Source organism: Colias philodice, chromosome 30 (assembly GCF_061535455.1).
Source record: "Colias philodice isolate Cphi_HAF_F1 chromosome 30, ilColPhil1 Martin Lab GWU primary, whole genome shotgun sequence".
NCBI lineage: Eukaryota > Metazoa > Arthropoda > Insecta > Lepidoptera > Pieridae > Colias > Colias philodice.
Genome location: NC_143115.1, coordinates 239,549 through 259,522, shown reverse-complemented (window position 1 = coordinate 259,522; position 19,974 = coordinate 239,549). Strand labels below are relative to the sequence as shown.

The 19,974-nt window shown below is 32.5% G+C and overlaps 1 protein-coding gene and 1 long non-coding RNA gene across 2 annotated transcripts in view; one reads left to right on the top strand and one right to left on the bottom strand.

Moving 5' to 3' along the window:
* The window catches only part of LOC149475314 (uncharacterized), a 159,184-nt gene that overhangs the window by 58,666 nt on the left and 80,544 nt on the right, over window positions 1-19,974 (bottom strand). The window lies entirely within an intron of this gene.
* LOC149475321 (fatty acyl-CoA reductase wat-like) overlaps window positions 1-19,974 on the top strand; it is a 69,646-nt gene that overhangs the window by 40,272 nt on the left and 9,400 nt on the right. Inside the window, exons 3-6 of the mRNA XM_089713404.1 lie at window positions 14,563-14,656; window positions 15,194-15,316; window positions 19,132-19,286; window positions 19,608-19,724. Of these exons, the coding sequence (XP_089569530.1) occupies window positions 14,563-14,656; window positions 15,194-15,316; window positions 19,132-19,286; window positions 19,608-19,724 (489 nt within the window). The remainder of the gene's footprint in view (window positions 1-14,562; window positions 14,657-15,193; window positions 15,317-19,131; window positions 19,287-19,607; window positions 19,725-19,974) is intronic.

Below are 19,974 nucleotides of genomic sequence, written 5' to 3'. Positions count from 1 at the left end.
TCCCTACCACGCGTGATTCGACGTATTTCTGTAAAGTTGCATATAGTAAATTATTTTTTGAAAAATAAGCTCATAAAGAAGTTTCACTTCTTACGTGTGTACACTAGTACACGCACACATTTTTTTGTTTTTTACGCGATCGAAGTCACAATCCTAAACTAATATAAACTAAAATATAATAAACTAGCGGTCCGCCCCGGCTTCGCCCGTGGAACATATTTACGTTTTCTCTACATAAAAACCATCCTCGGACTTCAAGGAATATAATAAAAAAAGAATTATCGAAATCAGTTCAGCCGTTCTCGAGTTATGTGCTTACCAACACATTTTGCGATTTATTTTTATATATAAGAAGATATACATATAATAAATGGGTTATCTCTTCTAAATATATAAAAATTCAAACCTCGTAAGAACCATATTATAATTCAGATCAAGCCTTCTGATTTGTTTTTCCAGACGGCTTGTTATTTCAAAAATAACAATAGGCAATAAAAATAAATAATACACTATCTATAAGCGCCATCTACCGGTATTTAAGACAAACATAGACTAACTAAATAGGTGACTTCTAAAGAAGAAGGTTCTCAAATCGACTGTATTTTTTGTTTTAGAATTTTGGGCTGGGTAAACCGATTTCGATGATTCTTTTTTATTTGAAAGCTCGTGCATGTTTTTTATATCTAGCGATTGTAAGCTTATATTAAGTGGAAGATTTTCCCCGATTAATCATCTAATAATATCTATCCTAATGCTTAAAATTGTTCTGTTCGCGGTTTAACAAAAACAATACCTAGTATTAATTTTTGAATGATAAAATATGTCTTTTATGTTTCTTTAAAAGTGTCAATTAAGTCGAATATAACAACCCACATGCTAAAGAGCCAAACATAATATAAGAAAAACATTCCCCTCCTTCTGTTAAAGTCGGTTAAACGTCTAGATAAGTCCTTGCACGAGATTTATTAGTAAACATGTCGAGGTAACAACGGAACCTTTGAATAATCGGAATTATCAATTATATTTTAGGGTTCGGTAAACGTTATTTGTTTTTAGGAATTATAAATAAAAAAAACACGTGTGGCACTCAGGGACTGCCGCGGTAAAGCTATTGCATAGCATGCCTTCAAGCCACACATCCGTGTCCGTCGGAGTGGGGAGCGTGAGGTTTTTTCGTTACGGAATTTTTCGATTCGGTCCCCGCGCTCAAGGCCCGCGAATAGCTTAATACTAAGTTATTTTACACATGTAGAGTCAAATGAAGGAAACCTGAAGTAGGTAACTAGACTACTTATATACATATAAAAAAGTTATTTTGTTCATAATATTCAGTAAAATACATTAAAATGAATATTTTTACACAAAATATATCAAAAATATGACGCTATATTTATTAAACTTAGCTATAATAATCATTTGCAAATCTTCCTTCAAATAGTATCCATAATATGACCCGAATAATATCGTAACAATGTTTACTGTCGAAGCATATTGATATTATTTTCCGTAAAGATCTAAAACCATATTATTCGTTTAAAATACATTTTAATGTTATTTTATGGAATATACGCGTAATTTTTCATATCTTCGTAAATAAAGATAGAAAAATTCTGAAAAAAATTTACATGGTGTATTTTAACTTCTAGATGCCGAAAAACGCATAACATGAAAAACCCCGTAATAGGTCATTACCGGATTATTCGCGGGGGGCGTCGATGTATTATTGAATTATCTGTGCCATATTCAACTATTTTATTTATTACTAGCGGTCCGCCCCGGCTTCGCCCGTGGTACATGTTTACTTTTTCTCTACATAAAAACCATCCTCGTACTTCAAGGAATATAATAAAAAAAGAATTATCGAAATCGGTTCAGCCGTTCTCGAGTTATGCGCTTACCAACACATTTTGCGATTCATTTTTATATATAAGACTAGCGACCCGCCCCGGCTTCGCACGGGTGCAATGCTGATACTAAATACACTACAGAAAAATTGTGAACGTTGTATAGGTATAAAAATATAGCGGCCCGCTCCGGCCTCCGGCATCGCACGGCTATAAAATATGTACATAGCCGGGCGGCCGCAAACGCTACGTCCTGCAATTTTTAAATCTGTAATATCTTCGAAAATATTCACTTAAATCATACGGTGTACAGGGCCATATAGATCTATATTAAATGAACAATGTATCCATGGTATTTAATTGGTTAAGGATTAATGCTGTATTGGTTAAAATCGCTTCGAAAATTAGCCATTATTTGTCGTAAAAAGTAAATGACAAAAAAAATTTATTGTGGGTTATCCATAAGAGATAGACATATACCATCGCGGACTTTTCTGTAGACCTTTTCAATGTGTATAATACTTAGTACATTATTTTGATAAAACTCGTAGGGTTCAGCCTGCGTTTGCAATGTAAGCGGAATAAATGTAATTTTTTACGACATCACATTAGAAACCTCAAAAATAACAGTACTTCTCCACTACTTAATGGATCTTATTATACATATAAACCTTCCTCTTGAATCACTCTATCTATTAAAAAAAACCGCATCAAAATCCGTTGCGTAGTTTCAAAGATTTAAGCGTACAAAGGGACATAGGGACATAGGGACATAGGGACAGGGAAAGCGACTTTGTTTTATACTATGTAGTGATTATCTGTGCCATATTCAACTATATTAATACAAACACTATGTATATTATTGTGTTCATATTATGTACTAGATTTCCGCCCGCGGCTTCGCCCGCGTTTGCAAAGGAAAACCCGCATAGTTCCCGTTCCCGTGGGATTTCCGAGACAAAAACTATCCTATGTGTTAATCCAAGTTACCCTCTATATGTGTGCTAAATTTCATTGTAATCGGTTCAGTAGTTTTTACGTGAAAGAGTAACAAACATCCATACATCCATACATCCTTACAAACTTTCGCCTTTATAATATGTATTAGATTAAATAGATATAAATAAAATATTATATTTCAATATCCGACTCGCGCTTGACCGCCTTTTTTTCAACTAACGACCATAAACACTATGGAATATAAATTATACTTAAATGGTACGCGGAAAGCCAAAGGAATCTTGCAAAACAGTTTATAAAAAAGTGAAGTCCCGTGTCCCCGTAGTGGGGTAGGGGGCAGATGCATTATTCATACATCTGTTTCACTGATCGATTTTTCTTTAGGGACAAGTAGGTGATCAGCCTTCTGTGTCCTGCCAGACCGAGACATTTTTTTTTTTCGTCTCCACCGGGAATCGAACCCAGGACCCCTCGGTTCTACGCTCACGCGTCAACCACTGTACCGAGGAGGCGGTATAAAACAGTTTATAAAGGGATACATAATTAAATAATACGCTTTTTTACATATCTATAATAATAAAAGAGTTTGTTTGTATGTTTGTTGAACGTGATCTCAGGAACTGTGAGACCAATTTGAAAAATTATTTCGCGGTTAGATAGAGCATTTATCGAGGAAGACTATAGGCTATATATTAACAAGCTTAGACCAATAGGAGCTGAGCAATGCGGGTAAAAACGCGGGGCACAGCTAGACACTATATTATTAGACGAAATGGCATTTTAACAACCATTATCAAAAATCATAATTGCTTTTAAATAATTGAAGTGAAACTTCTTTATCGGGGTTGGAAAAAAATTTAGTGTAACATTTTTTCATTACGCGTGACACTTTTCCGTTACGACTTACGCGCCATCTTTTTCTTATCCCTTCCACGCGTGATTCGACGGATTTCTGTAAAGTTGCATATAGTAAATTATTTTTTGAAAAATAAGGTCATAAAGAAGTTTCACTTCTTACGTGTGTACAAAGTACACGCACACATTTTTTTATTTTAAGAATAATGAGTCATTAATTACATAATACGATAATAATATCTAACCTTATGTTATGAAGGTGCTAACATTATATCAATAGGTGCTAAATCGTTTTATTATTATAGTCCATTGAATGAAAAACAGTAAAAAACATAGGTTCACACCCATATTTACAAGATGGCGGCCGTATTATGGTTTTTCCCACAAATATGAATCTCTTCACAGTCGAGAGCGTTGGCTGGCGTTGGCCCAACAAATGATCGTCGATGTTTGCCGCCATTACGGCGATTATAAATAAACATCTACAATGACAGCTGATCACAGACAATTAATGCTTTAGGCTCTACACTATTGTGATTGCCTCTACTCGCCCAACGCTGCCCATTGTGAAGAGGGCCCATTATAATAAACTTAAATTAAAATATTCTTCTATGTACCTATACTAATATTATAAAGTTAAGAAGTCTGTTTGTTTGAACGCGCTAATCTCAGGAACTAAACCGATTAAAAAAATTATTTCACCTTCACTACATAGTATAAAAAAAACAAAGTCGCTTTATCTGTCCCTATGTATGCTTAAATCTTAAAAAACTACGCTACGGATATTGATGCGGTTTTTTTTAATAGATAGAGTGATTCAAGAGGAAGGTTTTAGTATAAATTTATTAGGTTTTAGACAAAGCGGGCGAAGCCACGGGCGGTAAGCTAGTAGGATATATACGTGATCCCTGAGTGCTATTACAGGCTATACGTACCTACCACGAGCGAAGCCGGGATTTCTAGTAGAAATATATATATTTAGAGAATTACCTCCCCTATGTAAAACTAGCTGTTCCCCGCGGTTTTACCCGCATTGCTCCGCCTCTGTGATGAAATATTATAGCCTATAGCCTTCCTCGATAAATGGGCTATCTAACAATGAAATAATTTCAAATCGGACCCGTGTTTCCTGAGATTAGCGTGTTCAAGCAAACAAAGTATTCAGCTTTATAATATTAATATAAATAAAGAAATAATGATTTCCTCAATTAGATACAGTACTTTGATTGTAATAAACTATTTATGATAATTTTTTCTTTATTATAAGTAAATGAGATATGTTTTTAAAAAGTCCATTGTATAGTTTAAATCTTAATGAGTCGTTTTTCTTGAAAATATTTTTATCTTATAAACTTATTATAATATTACTAGCGGTCCGCCCCGGCTTCGCCCGTGGTACATATGAAAAATAGATGTTGGCCGATTCTCAGACATACCCGATATGCACAGAAAATTTCATGAGAATCGGTCCACCCGTTTCGGAGGAGTATGCAGACTAACATTGTGACACGAGAATTTTATATATAAGATTATCTTAATATATGTATATAAATCTCGTGTCACAATGTTTGTCCTCAATGGACTCCTAAACCACTTAACCGATTATAATAAAATTCGCACACCATGTGCAGTTCGATCCAACTTGAGAGATAGGATAGTTTAAACATGTAGGTACCACGGGCGAAGCCGGGGCGGACCACTAGTTATACTATATGTTTAGTCATATATTATATTATATTAACTTGCCCCGCGGCTTCGCACGCTTTGTCTTAAACATAATTTTATAATAAATCTTCCTCGAGCATCTTAGAGTCGAGCATTGCTCTATTATATTTATAAAAACCGTATCAAAATCCGTTGCATAGTTTTAAAGATTTAAGCATACGGACGGACAGACAGCGACATCGACTTTGTTTTATGCTATGTAGTGATAAAAGATAAATGTATTATACGATTATTATTATTAACTAGCGGCCTGCCCTGGCTTCGCCCGTGGTAGGTACATGTTTACGTTTTCTCTCCATAAGAACCATCCTCGTACTTCAAGGAATATTATTAACTAGCGGTCCGCCCCGGCTTCGCCCGTGGGACATATTTCGCAATAAAAGGTAGCCTATGTTCTTTCTCAGGGTCTAAAGATTGTCTGTGCCAAATTTCATCAAAATCGGTCCAGTAGTTTATGCGTGAAAACCATACATGGGTCATTGTCAAATTTTGCAAATATTTTAAAATTGAACTTTTCTTTATGCCTGTGCCTGTTAAAACAACTGAAGTAGGGTTATTTTAAGTTGGCCGCGATGTTTAGCTAATAATTTAAGATTTATTTCAGATTTAGTGCGTCAGGGTGGTGAAAAAATACAACTCTGTTATCGTTACTCTTTACCTTTTTTCATTAAATTATATAAGCCAGTCGCACATATTTTGGCTTTTATATTAATTACAGTCTTATATCTTACTAGCTGTTGCCCGCGACTTCGTCCGCGATTAGGTCGTTTTTCGTCATTCGTCGTTTAAAAAAAATACGTGACACTTTATTTTTGAATGTTCTTAATTATTGTCTCTTATAAAATTTAACTACTTACATTAAAATTGAACACTCTGATAAGAAAATCTTAAAATCTGAAGAAAACATGAATGAATGTGATTTAAATTCTACATTACTTAGTATCAAAATATAATAATCTAAATTAAATGTAGATTAACAGTTTGAGCACACCATTATAGAATATGTACTTAAGTATTAAATTACGTTAGTTAACATAGTAACTTTACTAAAAACACGATGACTTTCTTTCGCGCTCGGTACCACAAACTAAGCATGTTTGTGGTAAGTGGCCCGCGTCACTTGACCCCCCGCGAGTTCCCCTCCGTTGCTATGCGAAAATACATTCGTTGCTCTATTTTAGGAAAAATTTGTAATACTGTGGCCTGGGCGTTATAACACGTCCAGGGAGTTCCTGAGTGCCGATATCACCATTTTGAGGAAAAGCTTCTAATGTCGATTTAAAACTGCATACATACGAATTAACCTGTTCTAAAATTGTGAAATGAGTTCAGTTTTAAATTTGAGAAATATTGATTTCTTGTATTCCACTATTCGTTGTAGTCGAATATAAAATATATTTAAACAAACTTAGGTTGGCCTACAGGCAAAAGGGTCGATCCTATCAAATGGTAAACTTGACCTTGTATCTTAAAAGTAAGCATGAACGGACCTTCTGATAATTATTGAGCACCAAAGGATCATTTGAAACGCGCTACTATAAGAGCGAATATTGTCTAATAACAGTTTACATTGCACAGTATGTTCCTCTAAAAGTAGTGATTTCAAAGGTTCCGGTGTATCTTCAAATGAAAGCCGACTCCTTACTACACTTTAAAGCATTACAAAAAGAACATACTACGCCTTTACAGAAGATGATCTGTAATCAATTGTGAGGTTATAAGCAAACCCACTTTTATATTTGTCAGACCACACCACCGAATTCGTAGATTGTTTACCTCAAGTCATTAAGACTATGACGAAATCTGTCTGCAGTAAGACGGGCCTCTCGCTATTCGTCCGTTTCCAGAGACCGAATAGTTTCAATTCTTAATCTTTCATTAAACAAACTCATTAATCGTTCTTGTCTCATATAATTGTAATATTCGCGTCCCTACTCTAGTCATTGCTTATGCTCATGTTCATCTTCAAGAGATCGAATAATATTATGATGCACCCTATCATTTGTCAAACGGTCTTCATATTGAGTAAAGTTTCAGATTCTCGAGATAAAATATGACTGTCGTGATCAGTAGTGAGACGTAATTCCCTCTCAGTGAGGGTTTCGGTCTCACGGGATAGTACAATATGCCGTTTGCGATCAGCTGTGAGACGTCATACCCTCTCAGTGAAGGTTTCGGTCTCACGGGATAGTAGGGGAGACCGGGTTTGGTTGTCTCACGGGTTGGTTGTCACAGCGGTCTTAACACAAAACTGAACCATCGAATAAGTCTGTTGAACAGCGTGGCAAGAGCGATACAGTGACAACGCTGTCCCCACTTCGCGTCAGACCGCCCCGATCTGCCGTGAGGGCCTCACACGTGTTTATTGTTTTCGCACAGATTTTTTATGATATGAGGACCGAATATGCTCCTCATAACATCACTTTTTGTGAACGAAACGACAGCGCGGTTTAATTTAATGCCAACACCATTAGAAAAAAGGATTATTATTAATTGTGAAAAAATATCATGATTTACACTATTAACACTTTTAACATAAAATATAAGTCTGTGAGTGTGTAAAAATAAATCCAGCTAATTACACATCAAACTTATGTTTATAATTAGGTATACGACATGAAAATATATTAATTACCAAGCAATAATAATACAGATAAATACTGAACATAAGTAGGTATAATAGATATTAAGTAGTATTAGTTAAAATATACTTTGACTGTTAGTCAAAGTTTATTTTTACTAACAACATGTAAATGAAGAAGAAATAATAATTACCAACGAACTAACTTTTTCTATAATACTTAACACGGCACATTTTTCAAATTATCTTGCTCAACCCTGCTCAAAAATTTGAGGGTTTTGTTGGAACTTTAATATGTCAAAACTATGATATATCTAAACTACGATACAACTTGCTTGCGGAAATGCTCATTACAATTGTGAATCTAAAGAATAACTAACAACATACTATTCAATTTTATTGAGCTGATGAATATCTTTTGCCTGGAAGAAATCATCGTCGCCTAATAAATATACTGTGTTTTCTTATAAAACCGTTACATAATTTATTTATCTACTTAAATAATGAAAATGATATTATATTTATGAAATATAAAACATATTATGTAAAATGATTAAAAATAAATAAATGAAGCAACTACGATTCAAAGAAAACATCTTTTTCAGTGTTAAAATGCTCTTAGCAATCCTGGATGATGAACTGTATCATGTACTCTGATCCCAGTACGGTCGGTACCTCGATAGCCATAACGATAAATATTATAATCAGATATCCGCAAAGTCAAAATAAAAACATTACTTGTACAGTTGTGAGTGCAAAATTTACGTTTCATTTGGAATAACATTTTTTTCGGTACTAAAACGTAGTCGTTTGATATGTGGTTGGCTGCCCCTCCTCTCCTTCCTGAAAAATATCCTCCAAAATTTCCCGAGATACTTCCAATGATTGACGTTGGACATTAACTTCAGTCAAAAATTGACGAAGCGGATGATTACTAATTTCCACTTAATCCTCGCTGCTACTATCTTTATCATCAAATCATCAATTTTCAAGTGGTGTTGTAAAAATATCAGCAGAAATCGTCTTCCAAAGGCGATATAATTTTATGAGCATTGAATCTGTAAATAACAAAATCAAAAGTTAACTGTAAATCTATAAAAAAGCTACTTACAAATAAAATTTTATCAAAAACTACTGTTCCCAATGCACCTCAAAATAATAAAAGAATTCATCATTTTATTATTTCATTCTAAAAGTGTAATATAATACCTACCAACAAAAAACATGAACTGCTATCATTATAAAAAATAAATACCTATAAGTAACAACTTACTTTTTGTGGGAACGCATGATGGTGAAAATTCACAAAACACGAAGATTGCATTTGATATTTTTGGTTTTATGGCATTCAATTGCTTTATAAATATCACTACATAGTATAAAAAAGTCGCTTTCTCTGTCCCTATGTCCCTTTGTATGCTTAAATCTTTAAAACTTCGCAACGGATTTTGATGCGGTTTTTTTAATAGATAGACTGATTCAAGAGGAAGGTTTTAGTATATAATTTATTAGGTTTTAGACAAAACGGACGAACCCGCGGGCGGTAAGCTAGTAAATTTATAAAATACGAAGATTTTTAAAATTGTAACTAATGAACGCAATCAATATTAGATTAACTGTAGATAATGGTGTCTAGTTTTACTTAAAATAATAAACATCTACCCTCACTTTAAAAAAATGTAGTATATTTATTATTTACACGAAATATACCTTATAGGGAAGGGAAGATATGGGCTAAAGAGTTAAATAATTATCATAATTATATTTAAATTATTAATTTCCAACTGTGTATTCAGTAGTGTTAACATCTAAATTGATTTGATTTTTACGAAATCTCATAGATGGCGCTGTTACAAAATTAACATTATACAACTTACATTCTTTAAACTATGTTTCTCTTCCCAAGTTACTTAAATGGCATAATTTTTATAGTGTCAATCTAGATATTGTCAAACAACATTTATATATGCGTCATTTGATTATTAATTTCCAATAGTTAACGTGTGTTTGATTTTTCTAACACTTCATAGATGGCGCTGTTTCAAATTTGTCTTTATACTGCTAAGATTCATTTAACTGTTTCTCTGCCCAAATTACGTAAATGACATAGTTTTTATTTTGTAAAGCTAGGTAATAGCATGGCTTACTCGAAACCAACATTTAAACATGAGTCTTTAGATTGTACGCTGTCGTAGTACACGGAATATGTAAGAAAAATAAAGGCTCACAGCTCCTCCCCCGAAGGTGATATCATGATAATATGTTTAAACTATCCTCACCCGACCTCTTAGGAATATTCATGCAAAATTTGAAGTAAATCTATGCAGTACTTTTCGAGATTAGCCCGGTCAAACATACAGACAAACAGACAAACAGACAAACAGACAAACAGACAAACAGACAAACAGACAAAAATTCTAAAAACTATATTTTTGGCTTCTATATCGATTATAGATCATGGATTATGTATTCTTTTAAAAAAATATTCAATGTACAGTTTTGACTTTCCTACGATTTTATTATATGTATAGATAATCACCATTAGAAGCACAAGCTTTTTTTAAGTTTTACAGTAATTCATTTAAAATTTTAGTCAACTCTGTTACTTTATGAATAATAACAAACCTTAAATTCTACACAACTCCATGAAATATCTATAAATTAACAGCTAATTACAACATATAACCGCTTCATTAACTGACAAATTAACCTATTGTAATATAGCAGTATTATATTGAATAGCTTTTCCTAAATTTCGTAAATATGTTCTTTAATCTTCGGGACACGAAAGTAACAGAGTTGTAACACAGTAACTTAGTTGTTCTTTTTGTACTATAAGTGAATAAATTGCATACTCTTGATATGTCGTCACGTTCGAAAATATTGATTTGGGTTCTTAAAACATTTTTCTTACATGTGGGCTGATTTTTTTCATATGAAACTTTGATCCACAGCAAGACACTCTTGTATAATTTGTATTTCCTGCCTAGAGAATTTAACGGCCTTCTTGTCAAATATTTTATCAATAGCATACTTTTCCTTCCGATTCTCAACTTTTTCATGGCGTTTTTTAATAGCATTTACTGGATTTACTGGATTGCCGTCCTTATTTTGAGACTTCTTTCGTTTTTCTCTGTTGCATTGTTTTAATACGTCTCGTATCTCTTGTTAACTGTTTGTAATTGTTACTTCAATTTTATATAATCTGTAAATAACTGCGATATGTTTCTCTTAACTTGCTTGCTGCTCAGGTAGCGTGAAAAGCATTTTAAGGGCGTTAATAACGGCAGAATATCCTGTAACAATATCTTCAAGGTTATATTTAATTATATATTATGATTTATTTACATATAAGTTATAACAACTCAAAATTACTTTAGGGAACCGATTATTAAGAAAAAAAATATTACAAATATAAAATTTCAAACAAAAGTTAAAGAATACATGCTTACTCAACTCTGTTACCATGAGCTAAGTAACAGAATGATGATAACAGAGTTGTAAATTTTACATTCTAAAAGACATAAATCATAGAATAATGCATTTAGTTATTTTTTTATTTCAAATTGAGCATAATTATCCCTTAAACAACAAATTGAACGTAAAATAATAGAAAAAAAACGGTTTTACTTACGTTAATAGGTAGGTACAGTACTCCCAAACTGATAATGCGCATAGAAAAATTCGTCACTGTTCGGCAACTGTCATATTCCCCGAGCCTCCGAAGACGATATGTATAGAGTGGTTAAATGTATTTTCTTCGTGCGTAGTTTATTAGAATAATGAGTTTTATTGTGATTTTATGGTAAAAGAGATAAGTAACGAAATTTGTTTCGATAATTCAATGTAAGTTAATAGCGAGGATAAGCCACATGATTGCGAATATTATATATACAACTAACAGATATTCGACTAACAGAGGGCCAAGATTTCAAGTAACGGAGGTTTTCGGGTTTGAAGGGAAGGGAACAAAACATTTTTTCGAGATTTGGAGGTTTTTGACTTATCGAGGTTCGACTTAACGAGGTGCTACTGTATTTGTTGTATTGATTTACTCGGAAAATTCTATACTTAGAACTATTAAAGTATCTTACTGAAGCTGGCGTAATTATGGATGTATGGAAGGTTAAAATAAGACAAAGTTTATATTAAAAAAAATGATTTTCAAACACTGGTTTACATTTAAATTGTAGAAATCTAATCATTAAAATCTCAGTCCAAAGGATCTACAGAATCAGGGATTATCTCTATTTCTGATATCGTAGAATGATCAGAACTTTCATTATGCTCTTATTAATTTTCACTTTCCGCACTGCTATCTGCTATCTGTGTAAATAATCATTTTATCGGAAAATTCAACTTTGAAACAAAACTAAGAAGGGTATGTAACAGCAGCTCTATATAATTCCATACAGAGATAATACGTGTGGTCACCACCAATATATAAAGACGACTGACGGATTTTTGAATTTTTTGACTGACAGGCTACCGTCACCTATCGCCTGAATTGTTTTCGATTGTGTATGACTCTGAATTGACTCCTATTTCTTTTGAACAAGGTGCAAGATGCAATTGCATTGTTTAGGGCACTTACGATTCAATGATTCGGGGTGATTCGGGTGTTTCTGGAAATACGATAAATAGCGAAGATTTATCGTATTTCCATGCGCATTATTAATTTTGGAGTACTGTAACAATGTTGATGCGGAATAAAAACACGCGACACGTTCAACACCACGCGGACGACTGAAATTCAATGTACCCCTCCCCCCGACCTAACGAACGACCACAATGGCTGCAGAAACCTCGCTCAAGCTAATAGAAAGTCGAAAACAGCGCCACCTCTATTTTGAGTAATGATTTATTTAGTAACATAGTAGAGCACACGATTCCAAACACTACGTGGGACAAAGTAAAATTTTTTTTTATAAAATAAATTTTAGCACTGATCGGTTTCAAAATCTACTCTTAGAAATATTTACAATATTCTGTTTATAGTAATATTTTAATTGATGTGGGTTGGTATATTGGAAATTGTAGTTATTTTATATTTTCTGTAACGAAGTGCTACTTGGGACAGGTCAAATTTGTATGGAAAACCCTTCTGTTACCAGAAAAAACCACAATGTTACTTTAAAAAATAAAATAAAAAATGAAAAATAGGCCTTTATTTTATTAATATATTTTTAGTAATGCGATTAAGTTTGTATTTGCTGTAAGTTTTTAGTGACAGTTAACTTTTTAATGGTATAGAAGTAAAAAAGTTTTGAGGGACAAGTTTACCTGCGCAAAATTTGACAATGACCCACATACATACATACATACATACATACATACATACAAACCTTTCCTCTTTATAATATTAGTATAGAAATTACGAAATCGGTTCAGCCGTTCTCGAATTTTGCACTTACCAACATATTTGTATAGATAATTATACATAAGTACACAGATACTTTTATCGAATTATAATGAACTAGCTGTGGCGCGCGGTTTCACCCGCATTGCTCCGCTTCTGTTGGTCTTAGGGTGATGATATATAGCCTCTAACTTTCCTCGATAGGTAAATGGGCTATCTAACACCGAAATAATTTTTCAAATCGGACCAGTAGTTCCTAAGATTAGGGCGTTCAAACAAACAAAATCTTCAGCTTTATAATATTAGTATAGATTAACGACTCAGATCTTAATCTAAATGTTACACTACTTATGAAATAAATGTCACATCTTAACCTCTTATTATAAGTATTTATTTAAAAAGATATTATCAAAGACAAATACTTCAAAATTTTTTATTACAGTTTCGCAGTCAGTCTTTATTTCGTTTAAATGTAAAAAATACAGATTATTATCTGTATTAAAATTGTATTTTTTATTTTGAGTTCATTTCCCACGACGTATAGATTTTTTCTATTAAAATTGTAATAAAGGATTTGATTTTTTTTACTTATTTACCTTTAAAACGTTGAACGAATAAATTATTATTTTAACCAGTATCTATATTGTATATTTACCATCCCAGGTCAAGCCAGAATATACAGGGTGTCCCACTATTGGTTGGTATACTAAGCGCGAAGTGACTTGTAGTTTTGCATACACTGATCACGTAAAAAATAAACAACAAAATTACGTCAAAAATTTTTTGCTAAATTTTTTCTTAAAATTCATGTTTTCTTCTCTAGCTTCGCACAGCCGGCATAAAACACTTCGCTAATGTGAGCATTTTGTCTATGAAAACATAATCTTAAACGATAGCTCACGTGCGGGCGGCAAAGTTGGGCGGGTTGCTTGTTAGGGCTTTACACACAGAGTTTTAAGAATTCATCTATTTGAAAAAAAAATGCATCTGGAATTTTATAAGTATATTTTAAGTACTCAGCATATGCAAAACTATAACCTCCATTGAGCTTAGAATACCGACGGTGGGACACTCTGTATATTTAAAAACCAGATGAAGCCTTAATGAGTACCTAAGTAATTTCCAAACGACTGAACCGATTTCAATGTAACTTTTTCTCACTGATAAATGAAAAAAAAAACAAATTTGAAATTTCGCTTGTTTTTTCATATACTTATATTTATTTAATTTGTTTTCAGGTCTTGTCCAGGCATCAAGAAGCTGTATCTTTTAGCTAGACCGAAAAAGAACAAAGATCCTATAAAACGATTGCAGGAACAATTTGATGATGTGGTGAGTTAATTTAATTTTTCGTAATAAATTGTATGAATTACCGATGAAAATAAATAATTATAGCAGATTAAAATTTTAAAATATATGTTATGTACTTACTACTAAGCTGAAAAATATGTAAAAAATTATTATATTATGTATAGGTACATAATAAACATAACATTTTATGTTTAAAACGTTGCATTTATAGATCTTCAATAAAAATTTGATCAGCGCCATCTAGTATTGAGTTAATTAAACATAATACTTAACAATAATATGTATTTATTATTTTCATTTATTTCTTTTCAATCATTTTATGCCCACTATTACACTACATAATACATAATATTATATTTTGATGAATTATTTTTTTAATACGTAGGTATTAAACCTTCTTACATTTTCTTTCCTACCAGGTTGCCTGGCAGAGATTGCTATGTAGCAATAAGGCAGCCTATTGTGCAAAATATTTGTACCTTATTAGATTGTACTAGACTTCATTACATTGTTTTGTACAATAATGTATTAAAAATAAATAAATTTAAACTTTTTCAGCTCTACGACAAACTGCGCAAAATCCAACCAGACTTTATCGACAAAATCCAAGTTGTGGAAGGTGAAATCAGCCAGACAAACCTGGGCATCAGTGAACAGGACAGACAGATGATCACTGACGAGGTATACTAGCTTTTTAACTTATAAACTGACTAGATTCCGCCCGCGGCTTCGCCCGCGTGGTGTTTTGATAAAAGGTAGCCTATGTTCTTTCTCAGGGTCTAAAGATTGTCTGTGCCAAACATCAAAATCGGTTGAGAGGTTTAAGCGGGAAAGCCTAACAGACAGACAGACAGAGTTACTTTCTCATTTATAATATTAGTAGGGATTGAAAACATGTTGTCCCGGTTTGGCAAATAGACGCGGGTTTGAATCCTCGTTATTGAATTTTTTCTACTCTTTATTTCTCATTTATAAAGTATTTTGGAAAGCTATAAAAATATAATTAAAATAACTCTACATTTTCCTGTTCAATTAGACTTTTGGGGCGCTTTTCAAGCATCCAAATATATAATTTAATATTAAGGCTGCAGTCTAGCAAAATTGCGTTTTCAACAAGTTATTTGACAATTTTTTCCCGGCTAATGAAATGATAAACTGAATTTTTTTTTCTTGTTTATCAATTAGTGTTATATACGCAATGCGCGTGAATTTTTTCACATTTATAAAGTTACTTTATGTTACCTTAATCAGGCCTTCAAGATAAGTCTCTTTCCCCCAAAATCATTTCGAGCTAAGTTTGTGCACTCACTACGTTGCAACCGATTACAATTTACATAATCTGATCAGCGCATTATTATCCTTATATAGTCGTTATTAAAAACTGCTGAATACAATTGCCGAAAAACTTATGATTTTCTTAATTAGAGCGTTATAAATTCATTAAATTTCCCATTTTTTGCCTTACAAAATCGATTGATAAATACTGCTAAAAGTTATTTTTTCCATTAATTTATTCGAGTTGGTTGAAGACCAATGAGTATTAATCCTTTAAAAAAAATGTTTTTTGAATTTTGATAATTCTTTAAATATTAAAAAAATATTTAAAATAATAAGGAAAAATCCTAGCGAATTTCTTTAGTCGCGCTCCTTGGGCCGGAGCGTTCTGACGTGTGCTCTACGCTCGATTTTCCTTCATACCGAAGTGAAAGTTGCTCTACTTCATTAAATTTAATATTTTTGTTAATTGATTATTTTTATCTTAGTTTTGTGCAAATATTCGTATTTTTAAACATTTGATTTCGATATGGAAAATAAACGAAAAAAATACGCGTGTAACTACTAGAAAAAAAATTATCTTCGAACATAAAGTTAATGAAACCAAAGGTGATTGGCAACAATTTCTTTATTTTACGGGGTGTCAGTAAAGGGATGTATATTTCTTTAAAACTAAAGTAAGCTGATAAATTTTCTTATAATATAATTTTTTTGAAGTTCCAAAAATGTTTATTTTTCGTTTGAGAAATACGAAATATAATATAAACTTGTATTGAGAACTTGAACTTCCCAAGTTCATCCGGGGAAATCCCCATACGGGGAAAATGATTTGTTTACTCCAAAATTGATCCGAGGTGTTTTAATTTTTTCTTCTAGTCATTTTCAACGTAGCGGCATGTTGTTTGATTATTAATTTTGTAATTTAAATACAGGATGTTGGTTTTATATTCTGATCTTACAGACGCGCTGACAAATTTAGTCCACCATTTCTAGTTTAGTCTAACTACAAAACTATCAAAAAACTCCAATATTAAAACGAATGGATTATCATCACATCATCAAAATTCAGTGGGGTTGAGAACTAAACAAACAGAAGTAACAGAGACGCGAAGAATAAAAAAAGAGGACGAAAACGATAATTCGTTGATGCTTTCCCTTTTCGACGTATTGTTAGGGTATATCACCAATCTGCAAAAAACAAAACTGATGATTCCCAATTGCTGATTAAAAATGAAAAACAAATAATCGACAACAGTGGTGAAAATTTGCTGATCACAATGAAACATCCTTCAGTGGTAGCAGATTTACTCATTTAAAATGTATCGGTGAACAGCGTAAAGGAGAGGAGGACAGGAAAACATTATGAATGTGGATGGTGGATTGTATAGAGGGTGTAATCGATAAGTATATGCAGGCGATTATGACGTTATTATTGCAGGAATCAAAAAACTTAAAACTGATATCGAAATTACTTTACCTAATGAGCAAAATGACAATAATAACTTTTTAAGAGTATAACGAGAAATATCTAAAAAATTTACTTTATACACTCCCATATCAAAAAGGGAAAAAGTGGACTAGTAGAAGTTAAATGTCTAATTCCGGCAAAAGACATGAATGCGGAAGATGCGGTTAAAAAAATTTAATATTTGAAATACAATGCAAAAAATAACACTTTTGTCATAGATAAGAATCATGACTATTTTTTCCAAATTCAGGGACAACTAAACGTTGCAGAAGCAGAAGTCTGCTTATTTGCTGTTTGGACTAGAGTGAATCATTCGTTAAAAAAATAAAATGATGGACCATTATTGGATTTTACATAAATTGCCTACTGTCAGAATTGATTGATTCGAGACTTCAGCATTCGATGCCCATCAAGGACCCATCCTATATCATTCAAGCGATTGAAAAAAAAGAGATAAATCCAGTGCAACCGATAAAGCATCAGAATGCTAGCAAAAGATTTATTAGGTTTATCAATATAAATCTATATATTATACATAATATAATAAATCTGTAGAAGACGCGAAGACTGACATCCGCGCGGACGGAGTCGCGGGCGGAAGCTAGTCAGAAATAAATATCTTTTGTTTTCATTTGCGTATTTTTCTATTTTATAATTTTTTAACACAAACATTACATTTTTTTTATTAAATACAAAATTTGTTTATCCGTTTTATTAGTTAAACTGAACAACTTTCACTAAGAAACTTAGGTCGAAAAAAATGTATAGAGTTATGCATTTTGTATGGAAAGCTTATTTTTTTTATATTTCGTCCAAATTTCTTTGTAAAAGATGATCAGTTATATAAACATGAAGTTGAAGATATCAATAGAAAGTATTCGCAAATTTTGTGTACTGATAAAAAAAAATCACCCGGTGTAATTTTCACGAAAATTGTTTCAAATTGTCATTTTTGGTACTTATTACGAATATTAAATTATACGAATGATTTAATTTTTAAAAATTAAGTGGAGCAACTTTCCCTTAGTACATTTGTATTATTTACATATAGGATGACAGGATGCATTTGTTTGCACTACTAGACCAAGCCCTTAAGAATCCAAAAGTAATAGCAAGAAAAGTTCAAACCATTAGAAGCCAGGACAAGCATTAAGAGCCAACAAAACGAGTGAAAGAAGAAGAAACGAAAATACCTAGGAAAATAACGCAAATTCGACGTTCCGTAGTTCCCTGTTTCCTCCTCAAATACTGGACCGATTTAATTACTTTTTTCATAATTTAGTAGGTAGAGAAAAGTATAGACTATGTTCCTACGTTTTGCTTTTTTTATAGTATATTCAATAATTAGTTTTATGGAAGACGGAACCTAACGGAAAATCTGTCCTATTTCTTACGTTTTGAAAGATTCATATCTTTTATAATAATTAAGATATGACAAAAAGGAAAACGTAGGAACATGGCTAAAGTTACCATAGATTAATAGTAAATAATAATATATTGCTCTAGTGGCACAATCCAGGACGGAAACAGGGGACTACGTTTGTATGGAAAAACGGCTCTTTTGTTTGCTCTTACACATTTTGGCATACAAAATAACCTTTTTATACTCAGGTTATTGGTTTCACCACAAAATAATTTAAACACAGTCAAACTTTAAGCCAGGGATCTGTCTCTTTAAAAGGTGTCTCTTAAAGTTAAACCCTGTCTACAGTTTTTTGTGGTAAGACAGTATATTTTTCTATTAAACTTCCAGGTGGAATTCATATTCCACGGTGCGGCTACTGTCCGCTTCGACGAGGCTCTCAAAACAGCTGTGTCTATCAATGTTCGAGGCTCCCGGGAGATGCTGGCGCTCGCCAGATCGTGTTCCAAGTTACGAGCTTATGTGCATATATCTACTGCTTATAGGTATGTATTTATACTCTGTTATTAACGAAAATGTTGTCGGTATTTTATCAAATTGTTTAAGAAAGAGAGAGAAAGAAAATTGTTTAAGAAAATTAATAAAAAATTATAATGGGGAATGGGGATACAATATTGTAAACATTGAAATGATGTTTTATGGGGAATAAGATGTATTAACTAACTTCATAGATGGCGTAAGTCTATTTTGCCCATAATACGGTCTCACGAATTAGCAGAAAAAGCTCACGAATTAAAAAAAAATTAAATAATCAATTTATCGAGAAAAGCCGTAGGCTATATTATAACATCAATATTTAATTACAGTAATTGCACACAAAAAGAGATTGAAGAAAGGTTCTACGACAGTCCGCTAGATGGCGATAAGTTGATTGACCTTGTGGAGAATATGGATGAAAATATCATCAAAAACATCACTCCAGGGTATGTATTTACAATATAATATCTTTATTAAAATCATCAAATATTTACACAATTTAAATGACTAAATTGTTAGGAATGAAATTTCCTTGCCAATAAATTTATTCTTTAAAAACACATAACTACGTATTATATGCATACGCACGCATACAAACATGAATCTTATAAGAAAACATAACTTTGTGAATTATAAAAAAATATGGCGACAGTAGATATAACATTACTAGCGCCACCTGTTGATAATAACGAATAA